General features: G+C 46.3%; 1 protein-coding gene across 1 annotated transcript in view; it reads left to right on the top strand.

Annotated features, from left to right (window-relative positions):
- agrn (agrin) overlaps positions 1 to 20,166 on the top strand; it is a 176,805-nt gene that overhangs the window by 105,611 nt on the left and 51,028 nt on the right. The window contains exons 5-8 of the mRNA XM_083675577.1: positions 5,648 to 5,872; positions 7,401 to 7,625; positions 9,188 to 9,394; positions 18,758 to 18,979. Coding sequence (XP_083531703.1) covers positions 5,648 to 5,872; positions 7,401 to 7,625; positions 9,188 to 9,394; positions 18,758 to 18,979 — 879 coding nt within the window. The remainder of the gene's footprint in view (positions 1 to 5,647; positions 5,873 to 7,400; positions 7,626 to 9,187; positions 9,395 to 18,757; positions 18,980 to 20,166) is intronic.

The raw sequence follows: 20,166 nt of genomic DNA, 5'->3' as shown, positions 1-20,166 counted from the left end.
GGGACCGCCACCCGCTCTCGAGACGAGACCAGAGAGAAAGATTCTTCTGATGCTCCTCTGAGCCCTCGCCCTCTCCTTCAAACCACCATGCAGTCTCTCTGTACCTTCCAGAGCACTTACTGGAGGTAGGGAGCTACAGGACTCACCATAGAGATACCCTCCACATTCTATTTCTACGGTGCTGCTGCCAATACAGAATCCCTCAGATGTGTCTGTCCCCCTCTGTCTCCAGTTTCAAGCAATAACTTGGCCATAATGAAGAGAGATGAAGCCAGATATGAATATGTTTTTCGCAATTATTATGTTCACCATTATAGGAACTCCAGCTTCCTGTTTGTGTTTTGTCGGGGGCCCAGGGTTTATGATGTATTTGCTGCCTCGTTTGTTGTGCTCCGCTATCTCTGTCTGCTAACTCTTCGTCTGGCGCTGCTTCCAGAATGAAGTGGCTTATCAAAAAACGGCGTATATATTGAATTCTTGTCATGTTGAACAGGCAGTATATTAAGGGGCTGAAGTGAGTGTGTAGATTTAAGAGGTTTGTCTGTGTGTGTGTGTGTGTGTGTGTGTGGGGGGGGGGGGATGCATGCATCTGTGTGTCTGGGAAAGACTTTTATTACACTTTTTAACATGACTAGTAGCATATTGTTCTGAATGACTTATTCTCATGAACCCCTGTACTAGATTTTGTGATCCCAGAAACGTGTTTCTTGATTGAGATTTTGGGGCTGCAGGATGGAAGTGCTGTCAGAAGTTGTCACCAAGACCATATCTCTCAAAACCTTTGAGTTACCTGAAGACGTTTTTGATGCCATAATTCCATCATTATTTTTATTTTTCGCATGATAATGCCACTTGAAATCCCTGCATCTGTTTCAAGCACCTCCTCAATTCACCGGATGGATCCCGGCTCCCATCCAACAGTGGGTGTGCCGTTGAATGCAGAGTCTGATTTAGTGAGACTAAGTTTGCTTCAACAGACATTATTTTATTTTGCTGGGGGTCACCTCTTTTGGCTACAGCTGCTTAATCACAACATTATGTGCAGATGTACAGAGACTCTTGAAGAGATCTACAGTGTGCCATGAAAGCTACCAGATAGTATTGGTGAACCCTAGTACACCCCCTCCCTTACATTCAGATCAAATCCAGACATTTTTAATCCTGTCTGGTTTTTGCATGACACTCTGGGGAATAATCTGCCTTTCTTCCCCAAAGAAGCATCTCACCCCCCGCAGACTCCCTCTACAACGCTACAACGTTGGTCAACTAGAAATAACACCAAACAATATTAAGGCTATTCTGTCAACAGACAGGAGAAGAATGCCAAAATCCCTGCTCTTTGAGGGAAACCAGGAGGCCTTCTGTGTATTATGAGTTTTTGTGGCCGATTTTCCATACTTTGGTTAACACCAAAGCATGTAAAAGAGAAAGACAGCTGCAGTCAAATAAGCTCTTTGAAGAGCTACATCAAACAGAGTGAATCATCTCTCAGCTATTGGGCTGACAGTACAGAAGCACGACGGTACAGAGAGAGGACGTGAGGGTGAGGGCGAAAGCTATCTTGTGGGCATTGTGTGTGGTGGGGTGACCAAGTGGCCAAGGGTGGTGGTGGTGGTGGTGGGGGGGTGAGGCTCTTAATCCATTGTCCCATCCTGCCTCTTTCTGCCTGTCTTTATCGCTTTGTATCTGTCTATCTTTCTTTCTCTTTCTCTTTCTCTTTCCCAAATTCCCACCACCTGCGACTACCACCACTGCTGGGGAAGATTGTGTGTGTCCCCCCCCCGCCCCCGCCCCAACCGCCTCACATGATTAACCCAAATGACTACCACCCATGACTATCACTACCACCACACACACACACACACACACACACACATACACACACACACACACACACACACACACACACACACACACACACACACACACACACACACACACACACACACACACACACACACCACACACACACACACACACACACACACATTCACACTCACACTCACACTCACACATCTGGGCCAGTATGCTACCGAGACGTCAGCCTCTCATAGCATTTACTGACAGCTCCCCAACCCTAATGAAGCATTAATAAACCGGCTGCAAAACACCGGATCACAGCGAACAGACAGCCTGCCTGCCTGCCTCCCTGTCTAAGAGATAGGAAGAGGGGTGGGAAAAGACCCAGTCCTCTTCTTCCTCACACCCCCAATCCTCTTCTTCTTTACCTTCTTCCTGTTGTCTCTGTTAAGGATGTTTGTAGATATTTGTTCTTTACCTAAGTAGTCCTCTTTAGCTGAAGTTGATGTACCATTGCATTATTTCCCTGCTCCTCTCTCTCCTCCTCTTGAAAATGAAAACCTTAACCTGGCAGAGCACTTCACTAGCGTTGTGCCAAGGGGAGAGGAACCTAATTGGCAGTGAGGAGCATTCTAATTTGGAGGTAGCTCCGGCGACTTCTTCTCCTTTCTCAGCCTTTCAAATGATAATAATGAGAAAATATAGGCGAGACGTCGCTGAAGTTTTGCAAGCCTTTCACTTGTTATGCCGGTCACATTCGCAGAGGCAATTTGCCTCCTTGTCTGAGTCTGAGAGGGAGGCTTATCTGTGCTAACGCTGTGGTGAGGTGCGAGCTCCGAAACTGGACGGCCCCTTAGCATTCAAATCAAAGCCCCCCCGCACACACCCCACCCTACCCCCCCACCCCCCCACCCCCCACCCCGCCTCCTCTTCTGTGCCTGTCAACGTACTGCTGCGGTCGGAGAGAAAAACCTCTCTGACTATTATTTAATGGGTTCAAAAAGAAAATTCCATTTACTGTCACAAAGCAAACAGGGACCTTCGCTGGGAAGTGGCTCCTCTTCTTCTTTGCCTGCCACCTTTGGATGTAGCCACGGCTTAACGTATCATTACATGGTGCCTGTAAGCCTGGTGACAAAGTGTTTCGGGTGGACCACTTCTGTTCCCCCTGTGTTCTCCATAATGTCACCCCGGCACAACAATGGTACCTCAGGCAGGCCTACATTTAGCAAGGAAGGACGGGAAATAAACCAATTTCAATGGTTAACATGGTGATGTTGGTTAACATGGTGATGTTGGTTAACATGGTGATGTTGGTTAACAAGGTGATGTTGGTTAACTTGGTGATGTTGGTTAACAAGGTGATGTTGGTTAACATGGTGATGTTGGTTAACTTGGTGATGTTGGTTAACATGGTGATGTTGGTTAACATGGTGATGTTGGTTAACAAGGTGATGTTGGTTAACATGGTGATGTTGGTTAACTTGGTGATGTTGGTTAACAAGGTGATGTTGGTTAACTTGGTGATGTTGGTTAACATGGTGATGTTGGTTAACATGGTGATGTTGGTTAACAAGGTGATGTTGGTTAACATGGTGATGTTGGTTAACTTGGTGATGTTGGTTAACAAGGTGATGTTGGTTAACTTGGTGATGTTGGTTAACATGGTGATGTTGGTTAACATGGTGATGTTGGTTAACATGGTGATGTTGGTTAACATGGTGATGTTGGTTAACTTGGTGATGTTGGTTAACAAGGTGATGTTGGTTAACATGGTGATGTTGGTTAACAAGGTGATGTTGGTTAACATGGTGATGTTGGTTAACTTGGTGATGTTGGTTAACAAGGTGATGTTGGTTAACATGGTGATGTTGGTTAACAAGGTGATGTTGGTTAACATGGTGATGTTGGTTAACTTGGTGATGTTGGTTAACAAGGTGATGTTGGTTAACATGGTGATGTTGGTTAACAAGGTGATGTTGGTTAACTTGGTGATGTTGGTTAACTTGGTGATGTTGGTTAACAAGGTGATGTTGGTTAACATGGTGATGTTGGTTAACATGGTGATGTGTCTATGCCTCAAATAGTTTTACTGATAACATGTACATGAGAGGAGTAATCCCTTTGAACGTTGAGAGCTTTCAGGTAATCAATCCTCTGCTCATTGTCTATAATTTATCTTTACTCGACTGCATCACTAATATGTCTTTAGCCAGAGATGAGAGCAGTACAGATTAGCGAGATTCAGTGTGGTGATTTAAAATAGTAGAATCTAGATGATCCACCTTCGCTCACCTTGAAGGGACAGCATGTAGTTGTGCATGCTGCTGCCATCCATGGCCACACTGAACCGTTTAAAACATAAAACCCCCTATGTTTTCTAATAGTGGCAAACATGTGCATAAACTTGTAAACAACTTTGTAACGTTACCATTTTATAAAGCACTCTTTTTGGACCAAAACAGTGCTCTTCACTGAAAATTCTTTATCATGTGATCTCATTCCTTGATCACTACCGATTTATCATGGCAATTTATCACTATTTTATAGCTCAAAACAACATCCAGTACTGGATCTTTAAGGTTAGGAATAGGTGTCACAAATTGGCCAGTTCCATTCATAGGGCCACATGAAACTTAACGATATATATTCGTTAGGGAGACAATTCCGCCAAGCCTTGAAATGATTTCAGGAGGGAGAAAGTGTGAGAGAGAAATGTGTCAAGATGTGCGAACGAGCGAGGGGGGGCTTTGATCAGGCGGCACACAAAATCACTCTTCCTCTGTCTCTCCCAGATTCTAGACTCTCATTAGACACGGCAGGAGTGTGCTGCTACCTACCCCCAAGATCCTCCTAAGAAGTGGAGCACCATCTTCTGAGACATGCAAACATGTCCTGAAATAGAGGAACCAGACTCTTTTTTTTTAGGTGGGGTGGGGGGGGTGGGGGTGGGGGGGGGGGTGATAAAACAACAAAGGGTGCACTGAAGGATTGTGGATTAATATACGCTCTCCTCACAAATTGAAATTCATAGACAAAAAGAGTCTATCAAAAGGGAATATTGTTACATGGATAAACATAATTCCAAAAGTAGTGGGCATAGGAAATGAGAGTGCTGGCTTGTCAAAGACACTCCATTCCCCCCATTCTCTCACTTCCAGTGCATTGGTTAATGCCCATCATAAATATGGATCGTGTTTGATCGTAATCTGATGGCTGTCCTTTGTTGGGCATGAAATACAAAAATAGCCGTTCGCTAAATTACAAGTTCCCCCCACTCACATCGCTGGAATGAGTCATGAGTCACTGAGTGGCACGTTGTTTAATAAGGCAGGAAACAAAGTTCTCTAGGGGGAAACACTGCTTTCTCATTTTCAGAAAGGTAAATATTCAGGGGGTCCTCTTAGCTGTGAGAGAGCATGCTGGAGCATAGCAATTGAGAGTGTATTGTGAATGCAAAGCCTACTTGAATTGGCCCACAGCAAATTAATGCAACTTGTTTGTACAGCCAGCCAGCTGTGACCGTGAATCCTTAGTCAGGGGTGTCAAGTAGTTCTTCTGCTTAGAGTAACCCATCCACCACACTTTTCCATCAGCGCTCTCAACACTCATATGTGAAAAGCTAGCGCGTCACAAGGCCATGCCTAAACTACTGTGTCACTCGTGTGCTTGGAAGTATTTTGTGGCCCTTGTGAAAGACGTGTAATAATGAATTGTTCCTGTTAACACACACACACACACACACACACACACACACACACAATACTACACACACACACACACACAATACTACACACACAAAAAAACACCCTAATGACCTTGCTTTGTTTTTCTCCCTCACCTGCAGCCCTGAAGGACCCCTGCAGCGAGGTGACCTGCAGCTACGGCAGCACCTGCATCCAGTCCTCGGACGGCCTGTCGGCCAAGTGCATGTGCCCCCTGAGCTGCGACAGCAAGCCCCAGCAGGTGGTGTGCGGCAGTGACGGCCAGGACTACCACAACGAGTGTGAACTCCACAAGCAGGCCTGCCACAGCCAAAAGAATGTCCGCCTGCAGCACCAGGGACCCTGCGGTGAGTCCCACATCGCTCCCTTTTGTCACCTCTCTTTTCCAAACCTCCCTCCCCTTTATCTTCTACCACTTTACATCTTACGTCTCCTAAATAGTTATTTTTTTATTCTGGTTTGCTCTGCTCCATGAAAACATTTCCTGCGGTGCAGACTGTTGATGAACAAAGACAATAGTTTTGAGGAGAAGCACTTTGAGGACTATCTTTTGTCTGTGCCTGCTGTTTGTTTTGGATATGTTGGTTGTTATCTCCTGAGGTATCTGATTTTGAAGTATTGGGCTCACTGAGAGTCAGACAGAGAGGGCAGACAGGCTCCCCATCCCAAAATGATGGGACCCTGAGAGGCGAAAAGAGGAAGGAGATGAATGCTCAGATTCTCCAGAGGACAGACTGTAATATATATATAACTGGAGCCAGTGACACTGCCCCGCGTTGCTCTGTACCCCCTGGGGACGGACCATCCAGGCTCAGGAGAGTCGGCCCCCCCAACTGGCCCTTAATCTTCCCCAGCAATTCAATCCTAGCCTTGGCAGCCTCAACTCGCTCACCAAAGATAGACAAATGGTGATGATTTATACATACAGCTCTTGCTAGTTCACTCACTGTCTGTCTAATTACCTCACCTAATTACCCCCCCCCCCCCCCCCCCTGCCATTCAACTGTGGAGGGCAGGAATCCTGGAAACTGTTCTGGTGTGTTAATGGGAGGTAATGGTTTTTGCAGAGATAATGGCTGGCTCGCGTGGCATCGTGTTACTGGAGTCGGCGCTTGCATTATGATAAAACCCCCTTGTTGGTACTGGTCCCGCATTTCTCCTCTCCTGTGTGAGCCATTCCATTGTGCTAATATACACAATCCCTGACCTGGCGATGGTGCGGTGTCCTGTCTTCCTGCCTGCCCAGACTCAGCCGTGAACGCCAAGCTCTGATGTCCGTTTTATATGTGCCGTTGTCGCTCTTTGTTTCCAAGCCAGGGCCTTGGAAACAATTTTCCCCCCCTTTTCTCTCTCTCTCTCTCTCTCTCTCTCTCTCTCTCTCTCTCTCTCTCTCTCTCTCTCTCTGTCTCTCTCTTTCTATTCCTCTTTCTTCTTTCCCTGCCCGTTTTGTCTCATCCCTCTGTATGTTTCGAATGACTTGCTCCCAGCTTGGCAGTGTTTTAATGTAGCACAGCGGTACATAAATCCTTTGTCTTCTCTCATGCTGAAAAAGTGTAGAGGCTGGAAAAGCTGGGGCTCCTATTTCAATAAGCATCTCTCCCAATTCCATTATGATTACAGCTGATATGGCCACTGCGCCAGCCTGGGTCCCCCAGAGGAAGGGAACGGGTCCGAATCAAATACAGCCTCTCTTCATCCATTTGGAACCTGTCGTCTTTCAGATCCAAAGGCTTTCCAGTCTGTCTCCAGGGCTAGTTTTAGTGATAGCGAGGCATATCTCTGGTGTATCCCACGGTGATGTATAACGGTGTCTCTCTCTACATCTCCCTGTCTCTCTCTCTCTCTCTCTCTCTCTTTCTCTCCCTCCGTCCACAGACCCATGCAAAGACAGTGAGAACAACCTGAACGTGTTGTGCAAGGTGGTGCCTCGGACCCGCCACCCTCTGACCTTCGCCCCCCCTGAGTCCTGCCCCCCAGACAGCGAGCCACTGTGTGCCAGCGATGGACAGACGTACGACAACGAGTGCCAGATGACACAGACGGGCATGCAGAAGGGCATCGACCTCAAGAAGATCCACCCGGGCCGCTGCAAGAAACAAGGTAAGAAGGCCATCGCAGAAGACATTACTGATAGACAACACCATACTAATAAATGGAATGTATTGTATTGTATTGTATGCACAATGCCAAGAGCCTTTGTTTGATAAGAGCTTGCAGAGTCTTATTTTATGCACAACAGGGATTTTAGACCAAATCAAGTCAGCACTGTCCGGCTTATAGTACAGTACATGATTCCGATCGTAGGAAATCCGATGTTCATGTTGTGTGCTTAGGGCTTTGCGTGCAGTCCAGCCACACTCTATCTCCTCATCAATGATTTGAAGAACTCACCTCACACTGAGTTCCTCCACAGTCTTAATAGTGCTAAAGGCTTTAGAAAAGGCACTGTTATGGCTATGACATTTACATTCCATTTGGCTACGAGCTGGCAGCGGTCATTCTTGGGCTCATTATTTACATAAATGTATGTACATTCACATTATTAGCAGAACGCTGCTAAGCAAAATGTTGTCAGTTGACCAATTGAAAAAATGAATAACTTTTAAATATGAATTAAGTACTATACTATTAAACTTGCAAAACTTTCAAAAGTTTTGGATCACATAATGTGAATGTACATATACAGTATTTCAATGATGAGCCCAAGAATGAACACTGCCTAGCTCAAAGCCATAGGGGCAACAGGAGAGGAGAGGGTGGCTACAGAAGTACTGTAGAAGTCAACAATCTGTGATTATGTTCTTGATTTTCGCTCTGCTGTACTCTGTTCTAGCTCCTTACATGGATATGTATTAGATACATACTTTATGTATTTAGGTTTGTCAAATTGAGAGAGAGATATGGTATACAGGATCCTCATATGTTCATACATACCATAGGGGCTCAATGGCTAATGATGATGTCATTGATTGGATCGTAGTTCAACTAAAAAAATTGTGCCTGCCCATAGCCCCTGGTTCTAGCATAGATTACTTTTTCTTATGATGACTGATGGATAGATGATTCACTCACTTAGACAAATGTATTTGTTGTAAGTCGCTTTGGATAAAGGCATCTGCTAAATGCCATAAATGTAAAATTCAGATTAACCCATTCTGTTTTTGCCTTTAACACTTTTACACAAGTATGAATTAATGGGTAAATGAAGGGATTTTTTTTTTTACTTCTTCTATTCAAATTCAAATATTTAAATATTTGTTGAATATTTTCATTTGATATGCAGATCCATTAAATTGGTTCCTTTATACTAAATTGAAAATTATGATTTGATGCGTACCATGACATCATACATCCCTCTTATGTTCCCACCCAGATAACAGAGCATTGTAATTAAGTAGCAGCATAGCATGACTGCCTTACAAGAGAGAAAAGAGAAATGAGAGAAATGGCTTCTAAATTGAATTACTCTACCAATTTGATCCACTGATCAAGAATGTAATGAGTTCAAAAGCACCGTAAACGTGCTGTGAGCCACAGAGATTCTGCCTATTGTGAATGGTGATGCATGGATTCAACCTCTATAGTAATTTTACCATTATTTCTGAAGTCAATGTGACATTTCCACCATTTCTTCTCACATGTCATTTGTCCCCCCTTTACAGAGGAGTGTAAGGAGGAGTGCAAGTTCAACGGGGTGTGTCTGGTAGAGCGATTGGGGGTGCGCTGCTCCTGCGAGCCCATCCAGTGCGACGGCACATACAAGCCCCTGTGTGGCAAGGATGGGCGCACCTACGCCAACGACTGTGAGCGCCTCAAGGCCGAGTGTCAGGCTAAAGCCCACATCCCTGTCAAGCAGCAAGGCCCGTGTGGTGAGTAGAGGATCATTGATGAGAAAGGCCTCGGGCCCCTAGACGGTTTTTGTTCTTCTTCTCTCTCTCTCTCTCTCTCTCTCTCTCTCTCTCTCTCTCTCTCTCTCTCTCTCTCTCTCTCTCTCCCCTCAGTCCCCTAACAGCTGCAATGTCGTCCTGTAAGTATGTGTGTTTGTTTGCTCTATGTATTGTCCCTCAATGGTTTGTGTTACGGTTTGTGGTGGGACTGGGAGGAAGCTATGAACAGACAGGATGTCCCATGTTACCGTGTGCCCTCACGTTTCCGACTTCCACCTCCATATCCTCATCCTGGTCACGCTCCGCCATTACATGTGACACATGAAACCCTGCCTTCATGTTTCATTCATGTCTCCCTTCACTCTGGTAGTGCCAGTCTTTCACTTCAATGGGTCTCTGCACACACTGAGTCTTTGTCTTGTCATATTTCTCTTTGTGTCTGTCTCCTTTCTTTTTTGTTGCTTTCTCTATAAAAAAGGTATTCTTTCTTGTTTCAGTGCGTCAGTCTGTCTGTCTTTGTCTGTGTGGCGTCTGCACAGGGCTGCTGTTGCTGGGACACACCACTTGCTGCAGCGGGGGAGAGTTCAACCTTTGACCCTTTCTTGTGGACACTCTGACCACTTGGGGGACTGAGGAGGGGAGCGCATATGCCTCCCTTTGGTCTCGTCCAAGTGGACTAAACAGGGGTGGTTGGGGTTGCCTTGTTCTCTCGCTTCTCCCCCCCCCCCCCCCCCCCCCCTCTCTCTCTCTCTCGTGCGCGCGCACTTTCTCTCTCTCTCTCTCTCTCCCTATGTTTCCCTCTCTCATCTCTCTCCAATGAAGCTGTAAGTTCTCTCCTTCCCAAAACTCCATGTTGTCTCTCCTCTCTTCTGAATGTGCACCCTCCCTGCAGCCCTCTGTGCGGGGAAAGAAAGCGTCAGTGAGGTTGGAGAGCTCTTCTTCTTCCAAGTGCTGTGTTTTGTCTCGTGTGAAAACCCCTCCCATTTCCCACCCCCTTCCTATCCCTGTACCTAGAAAGGCATCTTCCCACCCTTGCATGGTACAATGCATGCCCTGCCCCAACCATCCCTTGCCATCCTGGACACTGATATTAGCGAGTACCCATAAGTGACTGCTGACTAGCCCTCACAACTCTCTCTAGCTCTCATGCAATCTAAAGACCGTGGCGGTGCAACAGGACCAGGCCAGACCGGAGTTTTTCTTGATAAACAGCTAAACATAGGACCCTAATACGTGACCAGTGTTGTTGGCTCCCCTGACAGATATACAGATATACTGTTCTCTGTATGGAATTCTGAATACTAAGTTGTCTTTTTGAGGTGATGTTGATGCCGTCGCTGCAGTATCATGGTGTGACTCATTTGCATTGTTTTGCTGTCTCTTTCTTCAAAATGCATAAATTAAAATGGGAAAGTGGCAGTGGCGCTTATGTTTTGTTTTATTTCATTATTTCGAACAAAGTAAATGGCCGCGCAGTCCCTTTTTTTCTCCAGAATTTAGCCGGTGGCGAGTCGCAGTATGCTTTTTCACGGATTTCTGTATTGACATTTGCATATTTTGCAAACAGCTCGCGTAACACCCCCCCTATTGGATTTAATTAAACATCAAAAGAGGCAAGCAAGGTGCCCACCGTGGCTGTTGGTTTAATGTGAAGGATGATGCGAGGAATTGGGGGGGGGATGTTTGTGTTTGTGCGTGTTTGTGTGTGTGTGTGTGTGTGTGTGTGTGTGTGTGTGTGTGTGTGTGCATCGGTGCGTGTGTGTGTGCGTGTGTGTGCGCGTCTGTGTGTGGTTGCTATGTCTGGACACCTGGGCACAGTTTGATGTTTAATTATAGACGACTCTCCCTCTCTCTCCTTTCCCCTCGTCCTCCTCTCCTCCTGGATGTCTTTATCTCTCGTCGTGTTTGGACTACTCAGTTCAGATTAGATAGGGCTCCCATAAGGCTTAGGGATTCAAAGCCCTGACAAAGTCCTCTGTGGATGTGTGTGTGCGTGCATGCGTGTGTGTGTGTGTGTGTGCTTTGATGCAGTCTCTCTACATTTGTGTCAATGCATACAGTACGTCTGTGTGTACGCATTCATATGTGTTTGTCTAAATGGCTTCCTTGTCACATAGCGATCGATAGCACAAAGCTGACCACGAGTTACAGCCTGCCACGCGCCAGCGGTGGATTTGGATAACAGTGGCTGCCATTGTCTCATGCTGTACTCATGACTTAACCATAACACAATGGAAAGGCTTGTCTCATCCTCTCCAACTCACCCCACCTTTGGGAGACCACATCCACATCTAGTGTAATTTCAAAGAGACATTGAAAAAGAGGCCAAAAAACACCTGGGACCGGGTATTAAAGAGATCAAGAGTGGAAGAGCATGCTCACCTCCCCAAACTCTCCCCGAGAAAATTGTAGCTGTCACTCTATATCGAGTCTACCCATCCAGCTACTGTCCTTACTGCAGTGCGTTCATGCTGTATGCATACTGTACTACATTACCCATAAGCCTATGTGGCTCAGTCCTATATCATCTGCACTGGCCATCCTTGTGTCACTCCGTGTGGCTTTTCAGAGCTCAGACTAGTGGGGATTGTGAGTGAGAGATGTGATGGAAATCTTTCAGTGAACAACAATTAACGATGTTTGGTCTCAGTTGAGAGTTTTAATGCATATACAAAGTTTAAACAATTCTGCTTACGGCCGGATCAGCATTCCTTCACCAACAGTGTGGATTCAGATACTGATGCTGTGGCTGAGGAGAGGACCGTCCTTAACTCCAATGCTTGTACGTCATAGGTCTAGGGGTAAACATATCTTGCACCTGTTTGCTGATAAAGAAGCTGGGAAAGAAGCGTAGGCGTTGTGAGCTACTATCTCAAACCTCAGCCTGCAGTTAGGAGTGTTCCAAGGTCACATAACATCTTTGATACAAGAGAAGGAGCAGTCGGTTTTGGTTCTTCCTCAGTCACATAATTAAAAATAACAAAGTACATTGGGTCACAGAGAAGTCAATACATTTCATATATGACTTAAGCAAAATAGTACAAATATATTTTTTGCCATTACAGAGACAAAGGTTGAAACAGTGTCACGACTGTCACCAGCCCCTCCCTCCGTCTCCACCTATTGGATTTAAGAGACAGGGATATAGTTCATTGATCACCCCACAAGATGTCAGGGCGATGAAATTCTCCAGATTATGAAATTCTCCAGATTATAGAATCCAGGATCCCATAAATCTCCAGTCACGTGAATGTCAATCCCTTATGCGCTGTCATTGATCCTCTCTCACTTGTAAACTGTGGCCCACAAACTAGCCAATGATGTGGACCCCAATGTTGGATACTCCAACAAATGTTTTTGTATAGTATTTGTAAAATGTTGTTTCATAGGAACATATGGTCTTTGTTCGTATGTATTTTCAGCCACAGCCACAATTGAGTTCCTCGGGAATGTGCTACGGACAAGCTCTCATAAGTTATATGGACTGAAAGTGAAGGAGAGTAGATTGTGGCAATTCCTAGCATTCCCTAGATCCGCAGATGAAAACTATGCCAAAGATGCTTGGACTCAACTATAAGAAACGGATACAGCGCACTGCTACAAGACTTCAACACATGAGATGGAACAGCTGCTCATAGACAGACAGACAGACAGACAAACGGATGGACAGACAGACAGACACAAAAGTAGTCAGTTATTGTAGATAATTAGTAGTTATCAATGGAGGGCAAAGGTGCCAACCTGTTGTAGGGTTTGTCTGTGTGTGTGTGTGTGTGTGTGTGTGTGTGTGTGTGTGTGTGTGTGTGTGTGTGTGTGTGTGTGTGTGTGCGCACGCACGCGCCTGTGTGAACGTTCCCTCTGGAGGTTAGCACAAAATCACTCAGCCATAGACACATTGTCATTGACAAAGAACTCGGCGAGAGAGTTGCAATAGAAAAAATGGTTGCCTAAGGTGACAAGTCTCTCCAGCGAATATTTATCATTTGCATGTTTATTTGATTAGCATCTTGCGCGCGCGACGCCACCAGCCACGGTGATTATACTCATAAACAATAATAAGCCGAGTACCCATTGAACCTAGCGACGACCTACAGTGCTGTTTCGTAATGAATCTAATTAGCTGCGCTGCGCGGGGAGTTGGGTTTGTTGGTATGTTGTACCAGGGATTTTATTAACTGTGGCCCTTTCGCTGTCATCTGAAGCAGGGAGGAGAATGTGGGTCACTGTGGTGGCAGAGTGGCATCAGTCGCAACCCGGGGATTATGGGTACTCAATGGGGTGCCGGGGTCCAAATATGGCAAGCCGGCCACCCTACCTCCCCCATCCCTGTCTGTTGCAGCCCTCCTTCACTCCTCTCTCTATCCATCTCTTCCTCTTCCTGGTCCATGTGTTGTGTGCCCTCTGTGTGGTCCGCAGTGCTCCCCGAACTGGGCAACCATGTGAAAGATGCCCATCTGGTGTTTGACAGCCTGCTTCCTCTCCTCTCCTCCTCTCTTCTTCCTCTACTCCTCCTCTCCTCTCCTCACCCCTCCCCTCATCTCCCTTCCGTCCCCTCTTCTCCTCTCCTCTTCTCTCTGTTCTCTGGAAATACGTACATTTCATGAGATGAACGAGCTCATCTTGTCTCTGTTCCCTCCCTGTCCTTTTGTTTGCCTTTGTTTGTTTTTCCTTGTTCTATCCCCCTCTTTATACCTGCCCTCTCACTCCCTCTCTCTCTCTCTCTGTCTCTCTCTCTCTCTCTTGCTCTCTGTTTCAATGCATTTCATCTGCTATTCCTGCAGTATGTTGTCTTAGAAGAAGAGCAGCAGTATGTTGTCTTAGAAGAAGAGCAGCAGTATGTTTTATAAATTCATCATGGAGGATGAGGAGCTCTGTCCCCTTGCAGCCATTACTCTGGGATAAGTGCTCAGTAGCAGGCAAACACTGCCCCAGGGTATTCCTTTTACTATATGCTAATATTTAGCCTGTTCCCTTCCCACTCCCCACACCTACTTTAGTATGTTACATAAATGTTTTTACTGCAAGCAAGACATGGGGGGTGGGAGCACACCCTACACCACAGGAACTAGGAATGTGTCGTCCTTGCTTTCTATTGGATGTTTGGTCACAATGGGCAGTACTGCCAGCCATCTCTCTTGGTTGATTGGCTATTGAGAGGGGGGGGGGGGGGGGGGGGATTCCCACTCCTCACTCCTCACTCCTCACTGGCTTTGGGAGTAAACCAGCATTGGAAAGGGAGCTGGGGGAAGATTCCAATCTACATATGTATGAGCACAGAGGAGCTCACCGAAATAATCTCCCTACATTTACATCCATATATACAGGGTTAACCGCATACATTTACGCAGACAAACAAGAGTGAGACACTCCATCTTCTGGGCTTACACAGACGGCCCGCTGAGGATGTTTAGCTTGGCAGAGTTATGACGGAGGTAATACTCAGGTCGGTTTTGAAAATCTGTATTTGCTTGTCAGATACGAGCTCTAAGTCCTGCCTAATGGCAGTTTTCTGAGTGACAGAGCCCCTCCTCCTCAGGGGAGGACAGGTATCACAACTTTGGCAGAATGTTTGGCGACCCACCCGCGGCTATGGGTTCTGCTAGCATTCTCCGCCACTATACCACCATCTAAAGCCCACTTCAGTTGACAGGGAGTTTAATCCCTGAGGTCTTAAGCTGAGCTCGCTCGACACTAAAATATCAGACTAATTAAAAAGCTAAAAGAGAGTGGGGGTTGGGGGGGGGGGGGGGCACAGCGGCTTGTGGGGAGAGTGATGGCAGAAGGCAGTGGCATTCAAACTTGAGTCCCCACGTTTTACTGAGACAGAAACAGTGCCACGAGCCTATTGCGGATATAGGACCCACTAGGGCCTTGGTGAGAAGTCTATTCCTAAACTGCACAACCAGAATCCTTGATGAGATAGGATTACTCATCTCTAAGACAACGACTCCCCCCACACTAGCGTTCTCTTTCACTCCTCTTCATTCACCACCACGCTTTTACTGCTTCTTCTCGCGTCTTTGATGACTCTGTGATTGCGCATTCACACGTTGCCTCTATTTCACACACACACACGCACGCACGTACACACACACACACACACACACACACACACACACACACACACACACACACACACACACACACACACACACACACACACACACAGTGAGTCACTGTCTCGCCTTTTTCGTCTGGTAAACCAAACGAGGGAACATGAAATGGAGTGGTTGTGTGAGAGGCACCCCCAGCTTACAGTCTCCGTCCCATCGATGCATATGGCTGTCAGTGAGAGCTGGAGAAGCGAGCCCTTGAACACAGCCACAGCCACACAGGCCTCAGGAATGACAGGCTGCTGCTTCAAAGCCCTCTGACTGCATCTGAAATACACTTTCAGTGTCTTTTCACTGAGAGAATATATGCAAGCCATCTCAATTACCAAACCTGGAAAAGGGCTGCTGAAAGTTTCACAAACTCTCTAACGCATGGCTCTCTCCCTGTAAGATTATTCCTCTCCCTGTAAGATTGGGAGTTTCCCTCCCAAAACAATTGGCCCCAAGAGGGAGCGAGGGAATAAAAATGAAAAGAATAAGAAGGGCATTTTTGGAATTCTTTTCATCTTTTTTCAGGAGAAACAAAAGGAACGAGGGACAATAGCGTTATCAGAGGCTACAGTTAAACATTTAGGAGACCGCCCTTCGGAAATTGGCCAGTGAACCTTCATGAAGGGCATGGGTGTATGTAGATCAGGCTCCTAACACCAGCCTGTATCTGGAGCTTAACACACACATACACACACACACACACACACACACACACACACACACACACACACACACACACACACACACACACACACACACAGTGAGGGTAAAAAGATCAGGGGGAATCACCTTTTATTGAAGCCCTGCAAAATTAGGCATAGTTCCACCGCTTACATATTTATGTGCCAATTCTGAAGCTCTTTGAAACACTGGCTTCCCACAACATAGAAATCAATAGCAGTGTTCCACTGCTTAAGCCGAAACATTCCCATTAGAAAAAGTGAGAGCCTGTCTCCTTGCTCAAGATCCGTAAAGATTTGTTCAATTATGGGTCGCCGCTGGGCAATAGATATAGCCTGGCAATTGCTCCTCACACTGGGACTGGGCTGGGCCAGATTATTATTATTTATTATTATTATTATTATTATTAATTTTATTATTTTTACTGGAGTATTGAGTACAGGTTAGGTTTTCAGTTTTCAGAGTATAGGTAGGCTTTCTTCTTATGTGTTGGATTTAATAATTAAAGAGCCTGTTAAAACTGCGGATGACACCTACTCAGTAGCAGCGATACAGTGTCCACTCATAACACTCAAGTCCAAATTAAGGAGAAATGTTGCCCTAGTTTTGGCCGAGAAAACCTGTGATAACGGTTCAATGGGTCAAATATCTTCCTCCCTCCCTTCTTAGAATGCTGGTGTAGTTGGTCACAGTGTGAGGTTGAGGACTTCCCCCCCCAACCTCATCCCAAACCCTGCATCTTATACCCAGTCACAGAGTCACTTGCGTTGGAAGTCTACAGCCGTCTTACGTTTCGGCCTGGGAATGTATTTGGCACCTTGATATAAAGTCGCTTACAGTTCCAAGATGACATCACTGCTATCTACCCTCCCTTTCCACCTGCTATATAATGGGAAAGATAGAGCCTTTGTTATCTGTTGATGATTTACCCTGAGAGCGAGACTCTGGGGGTGGGGGTTCTATTAAATGCATCCGTGCATTCAGAAAGAGCACCCGGTGCAATGGCGTCTAATCCCATAATAATCAGGGTAATGAAAGCACCACAGGTAGGGACAGGTGGGATTTCCAGAGCAGCCACCCTGACAAAAGGTCTTAGTAGGGAGGGGGGAAGTTGGGGTTTGTTATACGGTGGGATTGGGGTTTGTTATACGGTGAGAGTGAAAGGATCCCTCCTTTCACGCTCACCCTCAATGGAAGCTACAGATCAAATGCACCCTCACTTCTCCCTTCTGCTTTTTAAATATGTCTCCCAAACTGCCGACACACCTTGTTTAATGCACGTTCCGCCGCTGCACGCCTGGCATTCCAATGAGCCTGGTTCTATAGCCTGCATATTCTTCTTCTGCCGGGTTGACAAAGTTCTGTATGCCATTGTCTCCTGAGACTTTTGGTTTTAAGCGTCAAGCACTCCACTATCGTCACACACACACGTGCGCGCACACACACACACACACACATACACACACACACACACACACACACACTACACCCGACCCCAACTCAACCACCCCCTTCCATAGGCACACACAACTAACCTGAGTGTCAATTAATGGATCGAGGGAAAAGGAACAAATGATGAAAAGATTTCTCATGTCGTTTCTCCGCATTCTCCGCCCTCTCCTGACCCACTTCCCTCCCCGCCTGCCAGTGCCCAGACTACACCACCACACACCAACTCCAGTCCCACAGTGCCCTGCTCTCTTCTCTATCCAGGGCCCAAAATGTAATGAAGTTATAGTGGTGCAGACCGGAGAGAGAGGAGCAGACACCTCTCTCTGATGTTCACATTTCATATCTCTCTGCCCAGGAGCTCGTCTTTGTGAATTATAAAGCAGAGAGCTCTTTTTCTCCACCTCTTTTTTTTTTCACCCTCTGTCTCTCTCTCTTTTTCAGTCCATCGATAAAGGACACCTATCCCTGGCTGGAGCAGAGGCTCTTCACTAAAATGCAAATGGTTGCCTTTCAACGGCATGCTTGAAATAAGATTTAATAGGCCCATTTACCCCCTAAAAAATAAGTACCTCGACTGTTCTTTGTTAGTTTCCTATGAATGCTTTAGGACTTTGTTTTTACCCATCATTTGTGGGTGTGTGTTGTGGTGGAAGTCTATATCGTGGCTACTCAGGACTTGTTTCTTGATTCTTACCTCCGAAGAGCTGAAGTACAGAGTGGTAAATCCTAGACTTCCACCACTGTGTCTATGGTGGTTTAAGAGAGGTCAAAGACTCAAGGACAGAGCTGACAAGGACAGAGCAATACAGGATCTGAGCAAAACAAGAAGTACCATAGATAAGTGTCAGGCACATGTTAATACTTGACTAGCAGTTTCCATCGAACCTGGCAACGCCCTTTTCTAATCTCAACCCTATTGATCCTCCATCACCCAATGCTCCTTCCTTCCCTATATCCCCAACCCCCTAGACCCGTATCCTGTCTCAAGCCCCCTCCACCCCCTCCAACCTCTCCCTTACTCCCCCACCCCCACCCTACCTCTTACCTATCCTCTCCCTGTTTCCCACGCTAACCCCGTGTCTCTTATCTCCGGGGCGGGTGGGTTCAGATCTGCATGCGCTCAGCCCGTGCCTGCAGAAGGCCTGCGAGTTTGGGGCGGTGTGCGTTGTGAAGAACGAGGAGCCCGTGTGCGAGTGCCCCGAGGCGTGCCCCCAGACGCAGGACCCCGTGTGCGGCAGCAACGGCCACAGCTACGGCAGCCAGTGCGAGATGAGGGCCATGGGCTGCGCCCTGCAGAAGGAGATCCACATCCAGCACAGAGGCCCCTGTGGTAAGTACTGGACTTCATCATCAGTGAGTCATCATAATGATCACCCGTGTATCACTCCATAGCATCATGTCATCGGCATAAAGCATCATATGGCCATTTATGTGTGGTCATATATGGTCATTTAGCAGATGTTTTTTGAACACATTTATTCAGTGTATGTGGTCTCTGTGGGAATGAAACAACTACAACTACATTCACCATGCTCCAACCAACTGTGCAGACAGAACCATTTACTGTACTGTACTGTACTGTACTGTAGTGCTCTGAGTGCTGTACGCCATCCCCCTCTCACATCCTCTCCTCTTATCCTCCTATCCTCTCATCCTCCCATCCTCCCCTGTCTCTTCAGCACTCCTCCAGGCCCGCACAAGCCTGCAATTTCCCTCTTTTTGACCTTTTTAGTGAAGATGCACTTTGCTTCAAATGAGAGAGGAGCGGCCATGCTTCTGTGTAATTGGTTACATGACTCATGGCCCTTTGTCTCTGTGATCTCTTGGCAGAGCTCAAGGGGGTAAAAATATCTCGGCATCCTCTGCAGGCACCCATCAACATTGCCTGTTTTCTTTTTCTTTTCAGTAAGAGCTTGGCAAATTCATCCAGTGAATCCACTTCAGTGATGCTTAATGACATCTACAGTAGTAGTGCCAATTTTCCCAAAAAAGGGGGCAGTTGATGATGAACATTTTCCTTTTGCCATTTTTATTTTAAAATTCTAGAACAGTGTCAGTGTATATTCCTTTAGTTCCTTTTTTGTTGTTGCACTACTGTCGGCTGTGAATTCGCCATAGTGCCTACAGAACAAGTACTAAGTACTGTAGGCTATGATACAGTATGCCAACGTAGCCTACAGTTAAGTTAAACCGAAAATGTTTACCCAATGCAACACACTGTTGATTCCTTTGGCCTGCTGCCCATTGACTCATAAACTGGCAATAGTTTATGGAGATCACCAGATGCCTGAAGACATTCAGTAAGCTGTAAACCATCGTTATCCACCGTGTAAAGCTGCTACGTCTGCTACCAGAGGGAACAATTATATTTGTTTGGGTAGGCTCAACACCTTTACGCTAAGCTATTCATAGTTACCCCCTTATTGTTCATTGTAGTGCTGATGGTAGGGGGTCCGATGTGACTCTCCCATTCCTTCCTCGTCTGTCAGCTCACCCATTGCGGCTGACAGTCTCCTG

The sequence above is a fragment of the Argentina silus genome (genome assembly GCF_951799395.1).
Source record: "Argentina silus genome assembly, chromosome: 8".
NCBI lineage: Eukaryota > Metazoa > Chordata > Actinopteri > Argentiniformes > Argentinidae > Argentina > Argentina silus.
This window is presented reverse-complemented; position numbering and strand designations above follow the sequence as displayed.